This window comes from Somniosus microcephalus, chromosome 12 (genome assembly GCF_052327205.1).
Source record: "Somniosus microcephalus isolate GS21.2 chromosome 12, FLI_Smic_1.0, whole genome shotgun sequence".
NCBI lineage: Eukaryota > Metazoa > Chordata > Chondrichthyes > Squaliformes > Somniosidae > Somniosus > Somniosus microcephalus.
In genome coordinates, this window is record NC_140998.1 from 32,591,192 (window position 1) to 32,610,793 (window position 19,602).

The 19,602-nt window shown below is 41.2% G+C and overlaps 1 protein-coding gene across 2 annotated transcripts in view; it reads right to left on the reverse strand.

Moving 5' to 3' along the window:
• Positions 1-2,273: 2,273 nt before the first annotated feature.
• trip11 (thyroid hormone receptor interactor 11) overlaps positions 2,274-19,602 on the reverse strand; it is a 138,363-nt gene continuing 121,034 nt past the window's right edge. Inside the window, exons 17-21 of one of the 2 annotated variants that reach the window (XM_086002730.1) lie at positions 17,639-17,720; positions 14,434-14,548; positions 13,378-13,506; positions 11,930-12,077; positions 2,274-10,456 (exon numbers count right to left, since the gene is read on the reverse strand). In XM_086002730.1, the coding sequence (XP_085858856.1) occupies positions 10,236-10,456; positions 11,930-12,077; positions 13,378-13,506; positions 14,434-14,548; positions 17,639-17,720 (695 nt within the window). In that variant the 3' untranslated portion in view covers positions 2,274-10,235. Of the gene's footprint in view, positions 10,457-11,929; positions 12,078-13,377; positions 13,507-14,433; positions 14,549-14,755; positions 15,297-17,638; positions 17,721-19,602 lie in introns of those variants that run through there. The other variant, XM_086002731.1, reaches the window with a different exon arrangement.

The window sequence follows — 19,602 nt, forward strand, 5'->3', positions numbered from 1 at the left end:
AACACCATATCCTTAGAGATATTGATTTGCGTCAGTTCCTCCTTTGCCAATGTCCCTATTTTTCCCGATATCCCAGGGAGGTTTTTTGTGTCTTCCTTCGTAAAGACTGACCCAAAGTATGCATTTAGTTGATCTGCCATTTCCTTATTTCCCATTATATATTCCCCCGTATCTGACTGCAATGGACCAACTTTGGTTTTCACCAGTCTTTTCCTTTTGATATATTTATAAAAGCTTTTGGAGTTAGTTTTTATATTTTCCGCCAGCTTGTTTTCGTAAGCTATTTTGCCCCTCTTGATCATGCCCTTTGCCCTCCTTTGCTCTATCTTAAACTGTTCCCAATCTTCCGCTCTGGCGCTTTTTTTGGCTATTTTATACGCCCTATCTTTGGATTTTATGCTGTCTCTAATTTCCCCTGTTATCCACGGTTGAGTCACCTTTTTAGATTTCCTTTTATGCCAGATTGGTATAAACAATTTTTGCAATTTTGTCATTCTATCTTTAAATGTTTGCCATTGTTTATCTACCTCCAGTCCTCCCAGGAACGTTGTCCAATCAGACCTACTCAGTTCCCGTCTCATGGCATCATAATTCCCCTTGTTTAAATTCAGGACCTTAGTCTCTGAGTCAATTTCTTCGCTCTCCATTTCGAGTGAGAAATCGATCATGTTATGATCGCTCTGACCCAAGGGTCCCCGTACAACAAGATTACTGATTAGTCCCTTCTCATTGCACAGTACCCAGTCCAATATAGCCTGTTCCCGAGTTGGTTCCTCGACATATTGATCCAGATAACCATCCCTTAAACACTCAAGGAATTCCTCCTCCTCATTATTTTTACTGATTAGGCTAGTCCAATCTATATGTAAGTTAAAGTCACCTATGATGACAGCTGTGCTCTTATTGCACGCTTCTCTAATTTCCCTCGTGATGCCCTCCCTAACCTCTATTTTACTATTTGGAGGCCTATATACCACTCCTATTAATGTTTTTCGCCCCTCGCTATTTCTTAGCTCCACCCATATAGATTCTGTATTAACTGAGTTAATATCCTTCTTTTCAATTGCATTTATCCCCTCTTTTACTAGCAATGCTACCCCTCCTCCCTTTCTTTTTTGTCGATCCTTCCTAAATACTGAATACCCCTGTATGTTAAGCTCCCAGCCCTGCTCACCCTGCAACCATGTTTCCGTAATCCCAATTAGATCATAATTATTAACCTCTATTTCCACAGCTAATTCATCTACCTTGTTCCTGATGCTTCTCGCATTAAGGTATAAAACCCTCAGGCTTTTTTTATGCTCACATTTTTTATGAATTAGTTTGGCCCTTTGTTTTTTGTTCCTCACCCTTTTACCATTTATTTCTGTCTGCCTTTCACTTTCCTCTATTTCACTACATAGGTTTCTAGCCCCCTGCCATACTAGTTTAAATGCTCCCGAACTGCTTTATCAAAAATTACCCCGAGAACATCAGTTCCATCTCTGCACAGGTGTAGACCGTCCCTTTTGTATAGGTCACACCTACCACAAAACTGGTTCCAATGCCTCAAAAATTTAAAACCCTCCCTCTTACACCACTGCTCAAGCCACGTATTTAGCCTAACTATCCTGTTCTCTGTACTCTTACTAGCACGTGGCACTGGTAGTAATCCAGAGATTACTACCTTCGAGGTCCTACTTTTTAGCTTGGCTCCTAACTCCCTAAATTCTACTTGTAGGAGGACTATCTGTGGACAGAAGCAAAACAGCATTCAAAATAGACCATTCTGTGCACTTAGCAAAAAAGTCTCACTGGAATGCAGTTTACCAAAATTCTCCAGGTAAATTAGTTTGATAAAACACACCCAGTATCTTGCATTACAATACATTGTAAGGAAAGTCGATGAGAATTTTAAAAGCATTTATTTTGTACTCCAGAGGGAAACCCAGACACAGCCTGTCAACGCCATACTATATGCATCAGTTCTTTTGTAGGAATGTTTACTTACGTGTGCAATTATTTCCAGACACCCCTACACACTTGCATAGAATAGGCTTTTCTTTAAACGTTCGGACTCAACTGGCCAGCTGGACTAGAGAGGTCTTTCCCAGTCTTGTACATTCCTATTCTCCTAAATATAGTCTTTTTCAAAAACTTGTAGACTGGTTAATTGAACCAGAGTGATCCTTTTCCAGTTCCTAAATAGGATAAAAGCTGTCCCTAAAAAGGGGTATCTCACCATCAAAGGCTTTCAAAATAACCAGTTAAGAATGATGGACAGACAATATAGATTTTTTTAAATCTTATTTTTTTTTTATTCAGTGAGAGGCCTATAAAAATGTAGAAAGCAAACTTTTTCTTTTAAAGTTCCCAATGTTGTATTTGCAAAATAATTGAAATGTCTGTTGTCCCATTACAGGCCCGTCAGGATATACAGCCATGTTGCCTCTGTTGGCATCTTCCAGCTCTATAAAGAATATTGTCAGCATCAAAATATTCAGAAAACAGAGGCAGATTTGGGAAATGCTATGCAAATTTATATTTCATATATTAAGTACATTCTTGATAGGATGACAACAACAGTTGCTTCAGGTTTCAATTAGAACAAATTATGCATCTCCCCAAAAACACAATTAGCATCAGAAACAGCCCATGGCACCATACGCTGAGACAGTCAAAAAGTGAGCAAAACAATGAACGTAGCAGTTTTGTAAAAATGTCATTTACATATTTAAAACGATGCCCATATCCTGCAATCCTCAACTATGAATGCCCATGTTAACACTAAACAATATCATTGAACTTGCAATAATTCAATGATTAATGCATTGCCATCACTCAAGATAACTCAATGTTTCTCAAGTTCAATTGCACTATGCTACCATTGCAAAATTATGAACCTTTAAAGATAATAGTATGTCTTGCCCCCGAATCAAAAAGTATAATGTTTAAGCCCTTATAAAGCATTGAATTTTAAGATCGAATACTGCATGTAAGCTGGTCAAAATGTGAGAGCTTGCATATGTTAAAAAGGGTTAGTATTGCAGAAACACAAATTAATGTTGAAATGAATTTTTGTGCTCATCAAGGCAAGGCATTTGTTTTGGGAAATGGAAAAGTTCTGTCTTTACACTAACTTTGACCATCAAAGTCGTCCAGGCCAACCTTAACACAGGTTTGACACTGGTCACAGCACCCATCAGGCTATTTCTCACACCTCCTTCAAGCCCCAACAATGTGCACTGAAACAGAAGGGTACTCCATGAGGAATTATGACCCCCCTTTTGAACTTTGATCACTTATTAACAATTTAATAAAGTCAGAAATGTTCATTTACAGCACTATGCCATACCATGATGGAAACCTAATCATTTTGAGTTGGGTTGTTGCTAGACTTTTCTACTGTGGCAATCTCACTGACATACAGGCTTAGTTTAATTTGAATAGAAGTAAACTTTTTTCTGTGAGAAAGAGCTAATGGAATCAACACATTATTTAATTGTTTTTTTAACAAAAATAAACAGTTGTCACGAGTACAATATATGTCATGATGATGGCTGAGTGCTAAATAACTTTTGATTCTGTGGTAAATATACTTATATAAACAATTTAAAAAGTAGCTGTCCCACAATTTTTTAAAATATTTTTCAAGCATTGAAACTTTTGAAAACTTTGCTGGAAGCACTACAATTCACATTTGAATCCAGACAACAATTTTTGTGATATTAAGTATGCTGAATAAATATTTTATAAATGATTCAAAATGTTGCTGTCCTACAAATTTATTTTTGTAGAAGACAGTCAATGACCCTTTTCTCTTTAATTTTGCTGGAAGCATGATGCAGAAGCAAGGTAAAAAGTTAGGGAGCGATCAAGACGATTGGTATTTTATTAGCACTAATAAAAAGACCCTCTTGCAGCTGATCAACTGGTCTTAGTCAACTTAATGCAAGCACTGATTCAGCGGGGTCGGTAACATGTTCTGCACTGGATGAGTATCACTCAGCTGGCAGTTATCTTTTAAAATGGCTGGTTGCTTCAGATCAACATCCAGGAACAGGTAGAATTCAGACCCTATTGAATCAGTACAATCATCAGTTGAGCAGTTAAAACGACTTCCATTTGATCAAAAATGTTGCCCCTTTGCTGTGATGATGCAGCAGTGCTTCCAACGTTTAGGAGCTTTATGATTAAAGTGCACAAGTGGGAAGTATTTTGCAATGTAAATTATTCCTTTGTTTCCTTCCCTTTTAAATACAAAGTTCAGGGAAAAAAAACTCCCATCTACTGCACCAGTGATATTTCCATTAATCGCAGATATTGACTATTCGTCATCAAATTATGAACTCTTTTGTGCCGTGAATGTGTAGATTGTAGAAATTGAAGACAGACTGCCCAACACCTGTCTGAGATTGGAGACTTTCAAACTGGATTCAATCCAAGCTGCCCTACAACCCTCCAAGATCTATGCACTCCTCGATTTTAGTCGCTGCACCATTGACGGCTGTGTCTTCAGCTGCGTAGGCCTGAAGCTCTAGAATTCCCTCCCTAAACCTCTCCGCCTCGCTACCTCTCTCTCTTCCTTTAACCCTACCTCTTTGACCAAGCTTTTGGTCATCTGTCCTAATTGCTCCTTTATGTGGCTCGGTGTCAAATTTTGTTTTGATAACGCTCCTGTGAAGTGCCTTGGGACTTTTTACTACATTAAAGGCGCTATATAAATGCAAGTTGCTGTTGCAATGGTACAAGCAGTGCTCCAGCCTTCTGTACCAATCAGACAGTGTCTGAATTTTAGCCTACGGCAATCGTTAGTTTGGCTTTCACCTTACACAAGTGACTACAATATTTGGCTCACCCTGTGCCCCACTAAACGTCCACAGCATCTGCAACACTGTATTAATGATATTGCACACATTTGTTTTGGATTTTCCACACGAGCCAGCTTGACATGCACTCTTTCCATGTGGGCAGAGGGCACCAGCTGCCCAGACCTTCGACTGAGGTGAGCTTATGGTTATAAACCCTGACATATCAAGCTTAATAAAATGATTGTGTGCGAGAAAGACTGAATGGGAGCGACATACCAAACATTTTAACACTGATTTTCAACAAAAACAAATTGCAACAGTAAATATATCCCCAACAGTTGAGCAGTAAATATATATTTTATAAACAATTTGAAAAGTAGTTGTCCCACAAATTCCTTTTTATACAAAAGCGACAAAACAATAGACCATTTTCTAATTTGCTGGAAGCACAATTCAGCTGTAAGGTACAATCAAAAGAGCTTATTACTGACAGAATGGCCTGCACTGCAAACATGTTCACAAAGAAACTGCGAAGTACAAAGCTATGTTCATTTTCGGGGGGGGTGGGGGGTGGGAAACTGAGCAAAACAGTGGAGTAAAGTGGTACACAGAGGTGTAAAGAAAAAAGGAAATTGTGAGAAACCTTCACTTTCATGCTAAACGCGTTGAAAAATAAAATATACATAAAAAGGCTTCACTCTCTGGCTGACCCCCCTCTTGTCTTTTAAGGCAGCATCTCATCCTTGAGCCAAGCGCCACACACACTGGTACCTTTAAAGTATCTCATCCAAATGGCCATTCTTCAGAATGACAGAACCGGTGCATCAATGTCAGCGGATGATTAGATCATGTGGGGGTGGGGTGGGAATTCATAGCCAGGACCAATCCTGTCCCCACTGATACCCATACATGCATACATTCCCTAGAGACAGTGAGGCCAATTTTAGCTACCCACTGCTGCCCAGCACCAATCAAATCCGGGACCCTTCTGGTCTGTGTGGCTCAGCACCACGCTATTTAGTGCATTTACCCACTGAACCATTACAGAAGTCCTGGAAGGGCATTGTTACAGAAATGCTGAATCCATCTGCATTTCATAAAATTCAGGACTACTTGAACTGCAGTTGACAAATTGGCCACTTTTCCTTAGATTTCATTATCACAAGTAAAGGAATAAACACATTTAAGATCATTTAAAATGCAAGGCTAAGCTATTGATAGAACCTTATTTCCACTGAAAACAGTTGGTTGGAAGGCTTGACAACAGCAAATGGCTCAGCACAGTGTGTATACATACACTCTGTTCCAGCACATGCATCCCAGTCTATTTGAACACTGGCCCCACTCACTTCACAATATTGTCCAGAGTGTTTAATTATACAGGAAACTTTGTTATATCCGGCACCGACGGGACTGAGCTGTTGCCGTTCCCTCAAAACTGCCGGACATACCAGCGTTAATGTTGACGCATACGGAGGTTTTCATCTCCGTATCTGACAACAAACACTGTTGCTTAGCAACAGCTTCTAAACAGTCGGCCCGTACCTTGGAAGCGTCTCTGTAGCTTAGCAACAGCTTCAGAGAGACTTTCCAGAGGCTGACTGTTGAAAAAAAAGCCACGATTAAGAAAAAAAACCTAACAAAACAGCTCCTGATTTCTGCCGGTAGATCGAGGTTTCCGGACATACAACCTCCGGATAAACCAAAGTCTCCTGTACATTTCTAAAGTTGTTTTAATTGTGCCCAATAATGTACCTTAATCCCAACTTCAGCAAACCATCCAGTACCTCACTATAAATGTAACACTTCAGTTTCCCTAAACCACCAGCTATCCTTGTCGGTCTTTAAGAGTGAAACCAGTATTTAATGCTAAATTATGGGCATTTTGTGCAAGAATGCATGCATATGAAACTGAATTCACTCAGTCAATAGAGAGGCAACTTCCATCTTGAGTTAGCACTGGTTTCAAATGTAGGTGAAAGGGTGATATTCATTGTGCCATTCACATTTTTGACAAGCCATCCTTAATCTAATTTCTTCAGCCTCTCCGATAGGTGAATATACTCGCCACCTAGCTGCACTTAACTTCTCACTGTCAGCTGTCAAGATGAGACGCAATGCTTTTCAATAGAGAAGGTGAAGTGAAATGAGTGACGCTAAACTGGCAGTCTCAGAGAAGCTACAAGAATGGTTGATGGGGGGAAAACGGGTCAAATGATACAACTGCGCTTCTGAAATTAAGATTAAGTTTCATTGTTGAGACTCGGCTTTATTCTGAACATGACCCATGCTACACTTGAATTAGAAGCATTTGATGCTGTCACTAGGTGAAAACATAGAACAGTGATTCAATGCTCTGCACACTTATATATCATATATTCAACAAGAGTGCAGCACAATTTCAAAAACTAAAAAAGGAGTTCCTGGGTGGGTCAAATGATTTGAGTATTTCACCTTTACAGGATCAGCGATAGATACGGTATATCCAATATGCTCTGCAGAGAAATGAAAGGACTTGCATTTTCTGTAGCACCTTTCTGGATGTCCAAAGCACTTTACAGCCAATGAGGTACTTTTCTGAATTGTAATCGCTGTTGTAATGTAGGGAAATGCAGTAGCTAACTTGTGCAAAGCAAGGTACCAAAAACAACAATGAGATAAATGACCAGATAATCCGTTTAAAAAAAAAAATGTTGGTCATGGGATAAATATTGGCCAGGACACTGGGAGAACTCCCCTGCCCTATTTCGAATAATGCTGTGTGATCTTTTAAGGCTACTTGAGAGAGTAGATGTTTAACGTCTCATCTGAAAGATGGCACCTCCAACACTACAGCACACCTTCAGTATTACAGTGAAGTGTCTGCTTAGATTATGTGCTTAAGTGCTGGAGTGGGGCTTAATCCTTCAATCTTCTGACTCAAGAGGCAAGAGCGCTACCACTGATCCAAGGCTGACACCTCATCAACAAAGAGAGAGGACTGCTACAGAAAGACAAGTCATCACATCACCCTTCTGGGCGGCACCTTAACTATTGTACTAAATTTCTGATACAATAGCTTTACAATCAATGCTTTTGTTTTGCTCTCTATTATCTTCAATGATCTGACTAATAATAAAGAAAATAAATAAATCGTGTAAATTTTATGGGGCCGATAATGCTGGTCACCTGCACAGATTTGGTTTAAAGTTCCACTCTGCAAACCCAGCCAGGATTCTCACCCCAGGTGGAATGTGTGGACAGCACTGGGAGATCTGTGGTGCTGCTGGCACGTGAACAGCCTGCAACAGTCACCATGTTCACTTACAAAAAAGAATAGCCACTTGGCTGAGGTAACAGAGAGCTGCCCACATCTGTGGAATGATACTCACAAACAAGCCATCACTTTCAGGAGAGGAGAGGAGAGGAGAAAAGAAAATTAGAATCTCACTCAGGAAAATAAAATTAGTTTGCGTTATTAGGGTCACAAGTGAGTGTTGACGATGCGGAGTTTGAAAACTTCTACTCTAATTTTAAACAATTGATCTTCAGAAGCCCGAGGACTTTGGCAAGGAAGATTACTTCTCAGACTAAAATGGAGGGGTCATGTCCATTCTCAAATCAGAGTCTCTTTTAATGCTAAATAACTGAGCTGCAAAATACCCAACACCAATGCTAAGGATTAATTTCTCTTCTGTCTTGATAGCAGTTTGCATTTTGACACATACACAGAAACTCCCAAGTCATTTTAGTAAAGAACCTGAATATTTTTGACAGAGAATTAAACAGTTTACTATAATGAATTTTAACATATCGAAGAGATGTCGATCTTTAGGATAACCATGATATAACACACCGACTGCCAACATATTAAAATCAGCTATGGATAATTGAGAGCTTAAATGGTTGTACCTTATATATCTGTAGACATGTGTCAGATGGAACACAAGTTGTGGAAAAGGCAAACAATTTATACAAAGAGTTCTGTTGTAGGCTGGTGACTGTGGTCTCACTCTCACTGATGCAGCGAGATATAACTAGAATAAACGTACAACAGAAAGGCCTGGAGTAACTCGCGAGTCAGAGGGCCAGAATCATACAAATTATTCCAACAGAAATATAATACAAAATGTGATAGATCATACCACCTAACCAATGCCATCTGCACACAAATTACAGATGCCTTGGCACTAACCAGCATTAATACATTAAGATTATACTCTGTAGGCATGATTGAAAAAGATCAGCTATGGATAAATTATCCATTTAAGTATCTGCATGAGTTATTTATTCCAATTTTAGTGTTCAGTGAAATCTCGCGCACCTCTGGGATCCAACTGAAAGCCTGTAGTGCTTCAGGGGCGTTCCCGTCAGGCCACTGGAAATGCCCGAAGCAAATCCACTCGGCAAAACAAAACTAAAAACTCTGGGGCACATGTTGGGCTGTGATGACTCCATCATCCAATAAGAACATATTTCATTTCAAGCTTCAAACAAGCATCGTGCAGCCAAATTCCTGACAGTTCAAATTAAAAAGTTCAAATGGATTACAAGGCATTTGTCTTTAGAATCATGGGACATTTTCAATGATTTTATATGGAATTCATCCACTCAACAGAAAGAGCAAAGCCTCCCGTATTAAACCAGTGTTTTCATTTACATTCCGATTCAGGATTGTTTAGCTGATTCACTTTTTAAACCAAATCTCTCGCTCCTCCTGGAGCAGGTGGAGGGTTGGGGGTGGGGGGGAGGCAGCAGCTGGGGATCACTTCATTCTTATCTCAAAACACAGGAAAAATGAACCGTGGCAAAGCTTGTCCACCACTGGTGCTATCTCGGTCACATAGTTAAACGCAGTGACAAAGAGTAAAAGAAACCTTTTGCTACCATGGCAGGTACCACATACAATAGGACAATAACTTGCAAGAGGCAGTCCAGTTATAGTAAGCTTCAAGTATGCAACACTGCAATTGTATTTCTTTGGAACTCTGTGGAAGAGATTTTATTTTTCCATGGGAGGGTGTATGGAAATCCATTATTATGTACAGCTTGTTGTAACTAATTCCCATTAGGATTCTGAAGGGATACTGAAAATCAGCAGCATCTGTAAATTTCTTTCGAACTGTAATTACCCAACACCACAGATCTCGGTTAAGTGCCAGATATCCAGTACCTGCAATCAGTAATAACGCTCACCTTGCGTGCTTAGTACAAGTATTTGTAAAACACTTTTTGGGAAAGGTGGAAATTGTTCTACATCTTGTGCCAATCCTTCCCCAAGTGGATTGTGGGCCGGCATTCTTGCACCCTTTGTAGGCTTAGCTTGTCTAACTGAAAGCAGCACATTTACAATATGTAAATAATGCTTGGGAGACTTTGCGCATACTGCAGAAGGCCTCTCTGTGCTAGAGTAGTCTATAGTGTCATTTTCACTTTAAAGTGCTGTAGTGGGTTGCTCCAGTTCTTTTACTGTTTGAGGAGGTCTTTAAGTACAGCTCCGGCACTGGAATCTGGAGACACTGGTAGAGGTGTGAAGGTGGGAAGTGCATTGGAGATTGGCTTCATGAGGAGATGTGGGGACCCAGCAGCACTAGAGACTGCCGACGTGATGAGAGGGACTGCGGCCGATCGCGGAGCCAAGAAAGGGTTGAATTCAGATTTTTTCACTGTGCCTGCTCCTGTTGCACCTGCGAATAAAATTCAACAGCATCATTCATGATAATTATTACTATGCTAATGAAATCAGATGAATGCAGCAAAATGATTTATAAAGTTGTACCGTATATCTGGCTGCTGGTGTTCAATAATTGGGACTGCAGTAATAATGAATATATAAATATTCTACAGCACCCATTTTCAACCACTTTAAATAACTGTAATCTACCACTGAACTCTGGGCTGCAAAGTACCACATCTCCAGTCAATGCAACCTGCAGACTGGCCAGGATAGCAAAGCGGTTGACACACAGCATCAGGAAAATTCACACGAGGAAGCCCCTGGGGCTTGTTTTAAAACTTTCCGCTTGGGAATTAAACACTCAAATAAATAAGCTTATGTTCTAACCAGCTGACAGCATCCAAACAGGCAAAGCAGAAAATAATTCCCATCATTCACCTTCTTGCAAATGCACAACAATGTATTTTGCTTTATATTCACACAGCAAATCATTTTCTTCTAATAGCCAACCGAATAAAGGAGGAATTCACAAGTTAGCATAACAAAGCACAGACTGATACAGCAGAGAAGGCGGCCATTTAAACCCGTCGTGCCTGTGCCGGCTCTTTGAAAGAGCTATCCGATTAGTCCCACTCCTCTGCTCTTTCCCCATAACACTGCATATTTTTCCTTTTCAAGTATATATCCCTGCTATAATGAACTCTGCTAAAATTAAATGGCTTCCTTCAGAATGTGACTATTACATAGAATTTACAGCACAGAAACAGGCCATTCAGCCCAACTGGTCTATTCCAGCATTAATGCTCCACAGGAGCCTCCTTCCACCCCCTCCATCAAATCGTACCAACATATCCTTCTATTGTTTTCTCCCTCATGTACTTATCGAGCTTCCTCTTAAATGTATCGACGCTATTCGCCTCAACTACTCCTGGTGGTAGCGAGTTCCACATTCTTACCACTCTTTGGATAAAGAAGTTTCTCCTGAATTCCCTAATGGGTTTATTGGTGACTATCTTATATTTATGGCTCCCAGTTTTGCTCTCCCCCACAAGTGGAAACATTTTCTCTACGTCTACCTCATCAAACCCCTTCGTCATTTTAAAAACCTCTATTTTGTCACTTCTCAGTCTTCCCTTTCCTAGAGAAAAGAGCCCCAAGCTGGTTCAGCCTTTCCTGAAAAGTGTAACCTCTCAGTTCTCATATCAAGCTCATAATTCTTTTTTGCTCCTTCTCCAGTGCCTCAATATCCTTGTTATGGAGAGCAGAACTGTTCACAGTACTTCCAGTGCGGTGTAAGTTCGATACAAGTTTAACATAACTTCTCTGCTTTTCAATTCTATCCCTCTAGAAATGAACCACGGTGCTTTGTTTGCTTTTACATGGCGTTATTAATTACTTTGAGTGATGTGTATATCTGTACCCCTCTAGGTTTTAATATTAATTGCAGAAGAAATACGGAGTGCAACACTATAAATGCCTGTACCTGCAGTACGACCGGGAAAGCGACTGGCTGGCTCGCTACTTCCAGATGTGGATCCAAGTGAGTGTATATCGTAAATTGGAAGCATTGGAGGAGGAAGGGAAGGTCGAGATTCTAATTCCAGGAACTTCACAAACATTTCTGAGAAAGACTGCAAGGGAAAATGTAGAGGTATCTGGTATGATAATCTGTTTCACCAATGCCAATACCACCAATAAAGCACACCATGCTGATCTGAATGAACTCATTTTTAACCTGTTCGCCCACCACAAGATTTACTTAGATTAGTAACGGAGGGATATGCATAAGAATCACAGAAATCAAGTGATTTTTGGTAAAACAGGAGGCCATTTGGGCCACCGTGCCTGTGTCCTAGCTCTACATCAGAGCGATCTACTCTAATCCCATTGCTGTTCCTTTTCCTGTATCGCTTAATCTTTTTCTTCATGTGTTATGTTAACTAGGCAGTCAATTTGCACTCCAGTAAGCAAAGTGAACATGACCAGAATAATCATCAATGCTTAGTGGTGTTGGTTGAGGGATAAATATTGGCCAGGATACCTGGGAGAACTCCCCTGCTCTTCTTAGAAAAGTGCCTCGGGAGCTTTTACATCCACCAGATGGGGCCTCAGGTTAATGTCTCATCCGAATGGGCACCTCCGACAGTGCAGCAGAGCTCCCTCGGTACTGCACTGAATTGTCAGCTGGGGTTGTGTGCTCAAGTGTCTGGAGTGGGACATGAATGCACGACCTTCTGCTCAGAGATGAGAGTGCCACCACTGAGCCAAGGCTGACACTTTATACTTTTACTGTTGTGTACCAGAAAACAATGCATTGCCCAAACTTGTGATGACTTTTAAAATTGTTCCCAAGCATCAGCTGAATGAAGCATCTTGATCCACATACACTATGAAACCCGATGTCAACAATCTCCAGTAAACATAATAAAACTACCCCATAAACTCCACCGTATACATATGTGGAATTCTCTACCACAGAAGGCAGTAGAGGCCAATTCATTAAATATATTCAAGAAGGAGTTGGATATATTTCTTAAGGCTAAAGGGATCAAGGGATATGGGGAGAAGGCAGGAACGGGGTACTGAATTTGGATGATCAGCCATGATCTCACTGAATGGCGGAGCAGGCTCGAGGGGCCGAATGGCATACTCCTCCTCCTATCTTCTATGTTTCTACAGTACTAAGAACAATCTTGATACATGAGCCTGGTCACAGGCTATAATTCCCTCCAAGGGTACAAGTGGCTATTAGAAAGCACACTGCTTTTGCTTTCAATTTTTGGTACCATATAAACCCCTCAATGAGATTACCACTTAATTAACCTCGTGTATCCTTTAGTCGTTATGCTGTGAGATATCCATTGTGTATTTTTTTTTATTTTTTAAACTAGCCATGCATGAGAATGTATGAAAAAAAAGAGCAGAACTTACGCTGTTGAAGACTGTATGCTGGTTTGGCCTCTGGGGGGTACTTGGGACACTTTGGGTTCCACTAACTCTGCTACCACCAAGCCAACTAGTGACCCATCCAGTAACACCACGATGCTCGCTATCCAAGAGCTAGTAAAAAACACACAACACACAAGTTACATTTTAAAATATAAAACAATTACAACTGAACTACAGAAGTGCAATCATTATTTTTGTTTTGAGGTTTGAGGTTTAGTGCAAGGGCTCACCATTTCATTTTTGTACTTGACAATACAGATGTGTACTGCTCAAGAACTGTCTACTGATTCTTAGCCAAACTGAGTTGCATAGCTTGAAGCTTCACAAAGCAACAGCTCCTGCATTCGGCAACTTGGAATGTACTTATGGCGCTGGTAACAGTACTTCTAATACAGGAAACTTTGGTTTATCCGGAGGTTAACTGTCCGGGATGCTCGAGCCACCAGCAAAAATCAGGAGCCGTTTCGTTAGGTTTTTTTTCTTTTCGTTGCTTTTTTTCCCCACCAGTCAGGCTCTGCAAGGTCTCGCTGAAGCTGTTGCTAAGCTACAGAGATGCTTGCAAGGTACCGCCGACTGTTTAGAAGCTGTTGCTAAGCAACAGGGTTTGTTGTCAGATACGGAGCTCAAAATCTCCGTATGTTTCAACATTAGCGCTGGTTTGTCCGGCAGTTTTGATGGGACGGCAACAGCTCGGTCCCGTATAGCACAAAGTTTCCTGTACCTGCTTTACGTCTCAGTCAAGCCTCCACTCATTTAAAAAAAAAGTAAAATCCATCAGGTTTTTCACATGCACTTGGCGGTCAGAGGAATGTTGCATTTGGAGGAGGAGAAACATAGAAAATAAAGCTTTACTGAAGACTTGGCACACAAAGAAAATCAAGGTTAAAGTAAGAGTTTACAGTTAGCATTATTTTAGGAGAATATATATTCTAATGAAAAAATATGGAAATGTCAGCATCTTGGATGGGAGTTCACTTCATGAAAGCAAGTTCAAGCTCGTTAGAATTTTGCTAATTGCACTGAAAATGGTTGTCATACCTGACTAATCTCTTCTCTCTTTAGCCCCAGAACACTTCCCAACAGCCGCATTGCTTCGTTACGCTTGTTCTTTGGAGTATGCAAGTACCCCACAAACAGATTTCTCATCAAGACCCTGCGAAAGAAAATGGAAACTGGTTAATAACACAAACACAATAAATGGCAAAACCATATTTGGATTGGTTGGCACGCAAGATAGCAACACCTCTGCTTTAATTGTATGGTAAATGGTAATTCTTTTGTTCTAAATGCACCTTCAAGACATTGTGAAATCAGGTGACAAATTATGAAAGTTTTCTTACCTAAAATTGATCATCGTTGTTTTTAATGGTTAACTGCTTCATTCACTGTTCAATATTTGCTTCAGGACATCTCAACCAATACAAAATCAACTTATAGTAGGTATTCTCAAATTGCGTGGATATGACAGATTATTGTGTGCAATTTTAACATCCCTGTAAATTCCCTCAGTTGCTTGAGGTTAAATACAACCTGTGGTGTGCGACTGAGCCACAGAGACAGGGATCCAGATTAAATCTCCAACCTGTTAGCTGAACTTAAGTGGGGCAGCAGTAGAGAGGTACAACAACTGGCATAGCAATTTCTCGGGGGTGGGGGGGGAAGTAAAGTGGGGAGGGGGAGAAATTAGCTGGAATTCTTGCTTCTAACGACTATCCTTTCACCCTGCTGAAAAGTCTGCATGTGCGAATATTGGGCGACAGCAGGATTCGGTTTGAATGTGTTGATCTTCATGGATGAATAGCCTATCGACACTGTCTGGGCTCATAAATAAAGACTGGCTGCTTGGGTTAGGTAATGCAGACTGCAGTTATCTGTGGAATCACATATTGGCAAGTCAGGACCTTCAGGAAATTGGAGAAAGAATTAAAATGTTTAATTATTTATTAAATTGTTGTATTAGCTCTATTGGAAAGCAATAGCAAATTCTTCGCATCTTCCCCTCACCTCCCCTTTCAGCATTCCGTAGGGGCTGCTCCCTCCGCGACACCTTAGTCCACTCTTCAATCACCTCCAACACACCTTCCCGTGCAAGCGCAGGAGGTGCAACACCTGCCCTTATACCTCCCCACTTCCCACTGTCCAGGGCCCCAAACACCCCTTCCAGGTGAAACAGCAATTTACTTGTACTTTTTGCAATTTAGTATACTGTATTCGCTGCTCACGAAGCGGTCTCCTCTACATTGGGGAGACCAAACGCAGATTGGGTGACCGCTTTGCTGTACACCTCCGTTCAGTCCGTAAGGGGGACCCCGAGCTTCCGGTCGCCTGTCACTTTAATTCTCCGCTCCATTCCCACTCGGACCTCACCGTCCTCGGCCTCTTGCATTGTTCCACGGAAGCTCAGCGTAAGCTCGAGGAACAGCACCTCATCTTTCGATTAGGCACTTTACAGCCCTCTGGACTCAGAGTTCAACAATTTCAGATCATAATCTGGCCCCTATCATATATATATTTTTTATCCACACTTTTTGTTTGCGTCTTTTTTCTTCTCCCCCACATGGCAGCTGTCCTTCATTCTGCCAGCGCAATTTACACTTCATCTAGAACCATCCTTTGTTTCTTAACCTGTCCCATTACCATCTCTTGCCTTGAATATCTCTTAATGTCTCTTTACCTCTCCTGCCTTCTATCCTATCACAGACCTTCCCTTTTGTTCTTTCATCCCCTCCCCCATTTCCCAGCTCCTACACTTACTTAAAAATCTGTTCCATTTCCTGCTTTTTTCCAGTTCTGACAAAAGGCCATCGACCTGAAACATTAACTCTGTTTCTCTCTTCACAGATGCTGCCTGACCCGCTGAGTATCTCCAGCATTTTCTGTTTTTATAGCAAATTCTTCTCATTGGTTCAATGAGCAAATGCACCAAATGGTGTGGGACTGAGCCACACAGGCCAGGTTATTCCCAAGTTCACTCCCCCGGTCTGTGCCTGGTTCAGTCAAGGCAATACCACAATAGCTCAATGTCCCTCGAGTTTGGAGGGGAATGGAGCGAACAGTTAGGGATCCTTTGCCCGAGTGCCATTCAAAGGAAGACAGAAAGACAAAGACAGAAAGACAGGCATTTATATAGCGCCTTTCACGACCACCAGACCTCTCAAAAAATGTTTTACAGCCAATGAAGTATTTTTTGAAGTGTAGTCACTGTTGTAATGTAGGAAAATGAGCACTACTGGAAAATGCGTGCATGTGGACGTCCGGCAAGGACAGGATTGGGCTTGGGTCTGATGCTTTCTATTGTGAAAGTCTACTGAAAAATCATTGTCCAAGCTCCATTAAGAATAACTACTAATCAAAGAGCTGCTGATACCTATAAGCTGCACCCCAGTAAAAGTCAGGAAGGCAGATCGTGTTGGGCAGGAGAAGTACAAAGGCAGAAAAGAAACCATCAGGTTTTGTTTTCAATGATAGAAGAAAGCTCGATCTCAGGGATGAACCCCAACCAAAACGAGAGTTCCAAACCCAAAAGGAACAGATGATGTACCCAACAATTCATAAACTGACTACAAACATTCTGTAGGTTATAAAATGCAAAGATTACACACTCAGTCCTAGGACAAAATGTTTAGGTCAACAGTAGGTTGTTACAAAAGCCATAAACTGCAGATGCTGGAAATCTGAAATAAAAACAGAAAACGTTGGAAATACTCAGCAGGTCAGGCAGCGTCTGTGGAGAGAGAAACAAAGTTAATGTTTCAGCTTGATGACCTTTCATCAGAACTGGAAAAAGTTAGAGATGCAACAGGTTTTAAGCAGGGAAAGGGGAGAGGGGAGGAAAGAACAAAGGGGGAGGCCTCCGATGGGGCGGAAGGCAGGAGAGGTTAGATGACAAAAGGGATGATGGTGCAAGGCAAAAGGGGATGGTAATGGACAAGTAAAGAAACAAAAGATGGGTCTAGAGTAGGTTGTTACAGTTGCTCAAATGACCGTCACTGAAGGTCAAATATTTCCTAATGTTTTGCTTCTCGACAGTCTAGGACTTCTGTTACATTTCAAGTTGAACTACTTCAATGCTGAACAATCAGAATTACCCTTTTACTGCATGAGATAACCCAACACCATCCATTACAGATGCTGCTCTTGCTGGACTACAGCAGCCACATTAGGATTGCAAACAAACTGTTGATCTATTTTAGGAAGAAAACGTCCATGCATTTCCAAAATAAAGATGAGTATTGGTGCTTACTTGTCAATTCTGCCTTCACTGTTGTTGACCAGGTTCAAGAGCTTTTTCTGAGCGTCTTCCAACATGTCCTGTTGAGCCACAACTATAAAAGAAATACCAAAAGATTTATGGAGGGTTTTTTTTGGGTGGTGGGGGGGGGGGGGGGGGGGAGGGGGTCAGAAAATAATTATTTGTCATAAAGGGGAAATGGTATATAATCAAAAGTAGCCCAGGACAGCTAAAGTGGTCAGGCATTAAATTCTTGAACTGAGAAGCAAGTGTTTGAGGCCTGCAAGTTGCTCACACCCCACTTGCCTCAGTTTTGGCGAGTTTCAACAGTTCCACCAATGCAGCCACATGCCAGTGAAATATTCCAACAAAGGGAAATTGCTCAGCTTCAACCAATTAGAATGAGAACTCAAAGTCATTGGTGCACAAAGAGAAGTCTGCTGCTCAGATAGTCCTGCTACTCGGAATAGCTTGCCCAACTAGCCAAGAGTACACTATATTCACAAGTAGCATGCAAGAGGGTAGGAAAGGGAAGGGTAAAGAGTCAAGTCGGAGGTATGCGAGGTTCTCTGCTTTGTTTCTGTGTTACTGCATTATCCAGTAACCAGTACCCCAGCACAAGCCACTGGCTTCAAGAGAGAAAACTGAATGTAGAGGCACTTCGTTTAAGTCTCCCCACACAGCCTTTCCCCCCCCCCCCCCAAAGGAAATAGATTTGGCTTTCTTAGCCTCTCTTCATAGTTCAACTGACTAAAACCTGGAATCATTTTGTTGCCTTTTCTTTGGCCTTCACTGTTCCAGAAAAAGAGTGACAACAATGGGGCACCAAACTCCACGTGTAGTGACTGACTGCTTCACAGTGCAACAGGAAAATGGGGGGGGGGGGGGGGGGGGGAAAGTGCCTGCATCAAGTTTCACATTTTCATTAACACTATTTATTTTTAAAATCCTTTCAATAAAACTTGGAAGATATAATTTTGATATTAAAATAATTTACACCTTATATACGTTATTTTATACAGAAAACTGAACGCTGCAATTAGGAACCTGAAAGTGCATCATAGAAACAATTTAATTTTGCTATGTCACGGTGGCAACAGCCATGATCTCATTGAATGGCGGAGCAGGCTCGAAGGGCCGAATGGCCTACTCCTGTTCCTATCTCTATGTTTCTATGTTTCTATGTTAATCGACTGGCATTGACTAGGCGAATCCTCCGAGGCTGGGATCATACTGAAGAATGAACAAGACAGCCTGTCAAAGTTAAGGCTACCGCACTCTTAACTTCACGGAATAATAAGCGAGCACATGACGCAATAAAATTGGAAACAAACATTTTCAACCTAGGGTGTTGGGACTAATCTCTAGACTTTGGCTTTTGGTAGCCAAAGATGAGTATTTTAATCTTTAATTTGAAGTTTCTAAAACTTCATACCTTGATTTTAGAATGCCAAATCAAGTACAGGTAGACTATCCTTTATCCGCACTTCCGAAAACTGAAAGTTTTTTCGTGGAGCATAAGTCGTGCGCACGACATGACCCGAGTGGCGCAAAACATGACCCGACGCGGCCGATGCTTGACCCACGCAGGTGTGAGGCGGCAGTTGTGTCTCAGCGCTGTCACACATGCGCCTGCTGCTCTCTTTGATATTTGTTCTTGTTTTACAATTTGTGAAAATGCTAAAAAGAGCTGCAGATACCCTTATGGGTAACAGTGAGAAGCAGAGAAGGAAGCATCTCTCATTATCGATATCGCAGAAAGTGGAGTTATTGCAGAAGCTTGATCGTGGTGTGTCTGTGCGACGTCTTACTGAAGAATATGGTGTGGGAACTACCACCATGTATGACTTAAAGAAACAGAAAGACAAGTTGTTAAAGTTTTACACTGACAGTGATGACCATAAACTAATGAAAAGTAGGAAAACATTGCATAGGGCAAAAAATGAAGATCTTGACCGTGTGCTGATTGAGTAGAT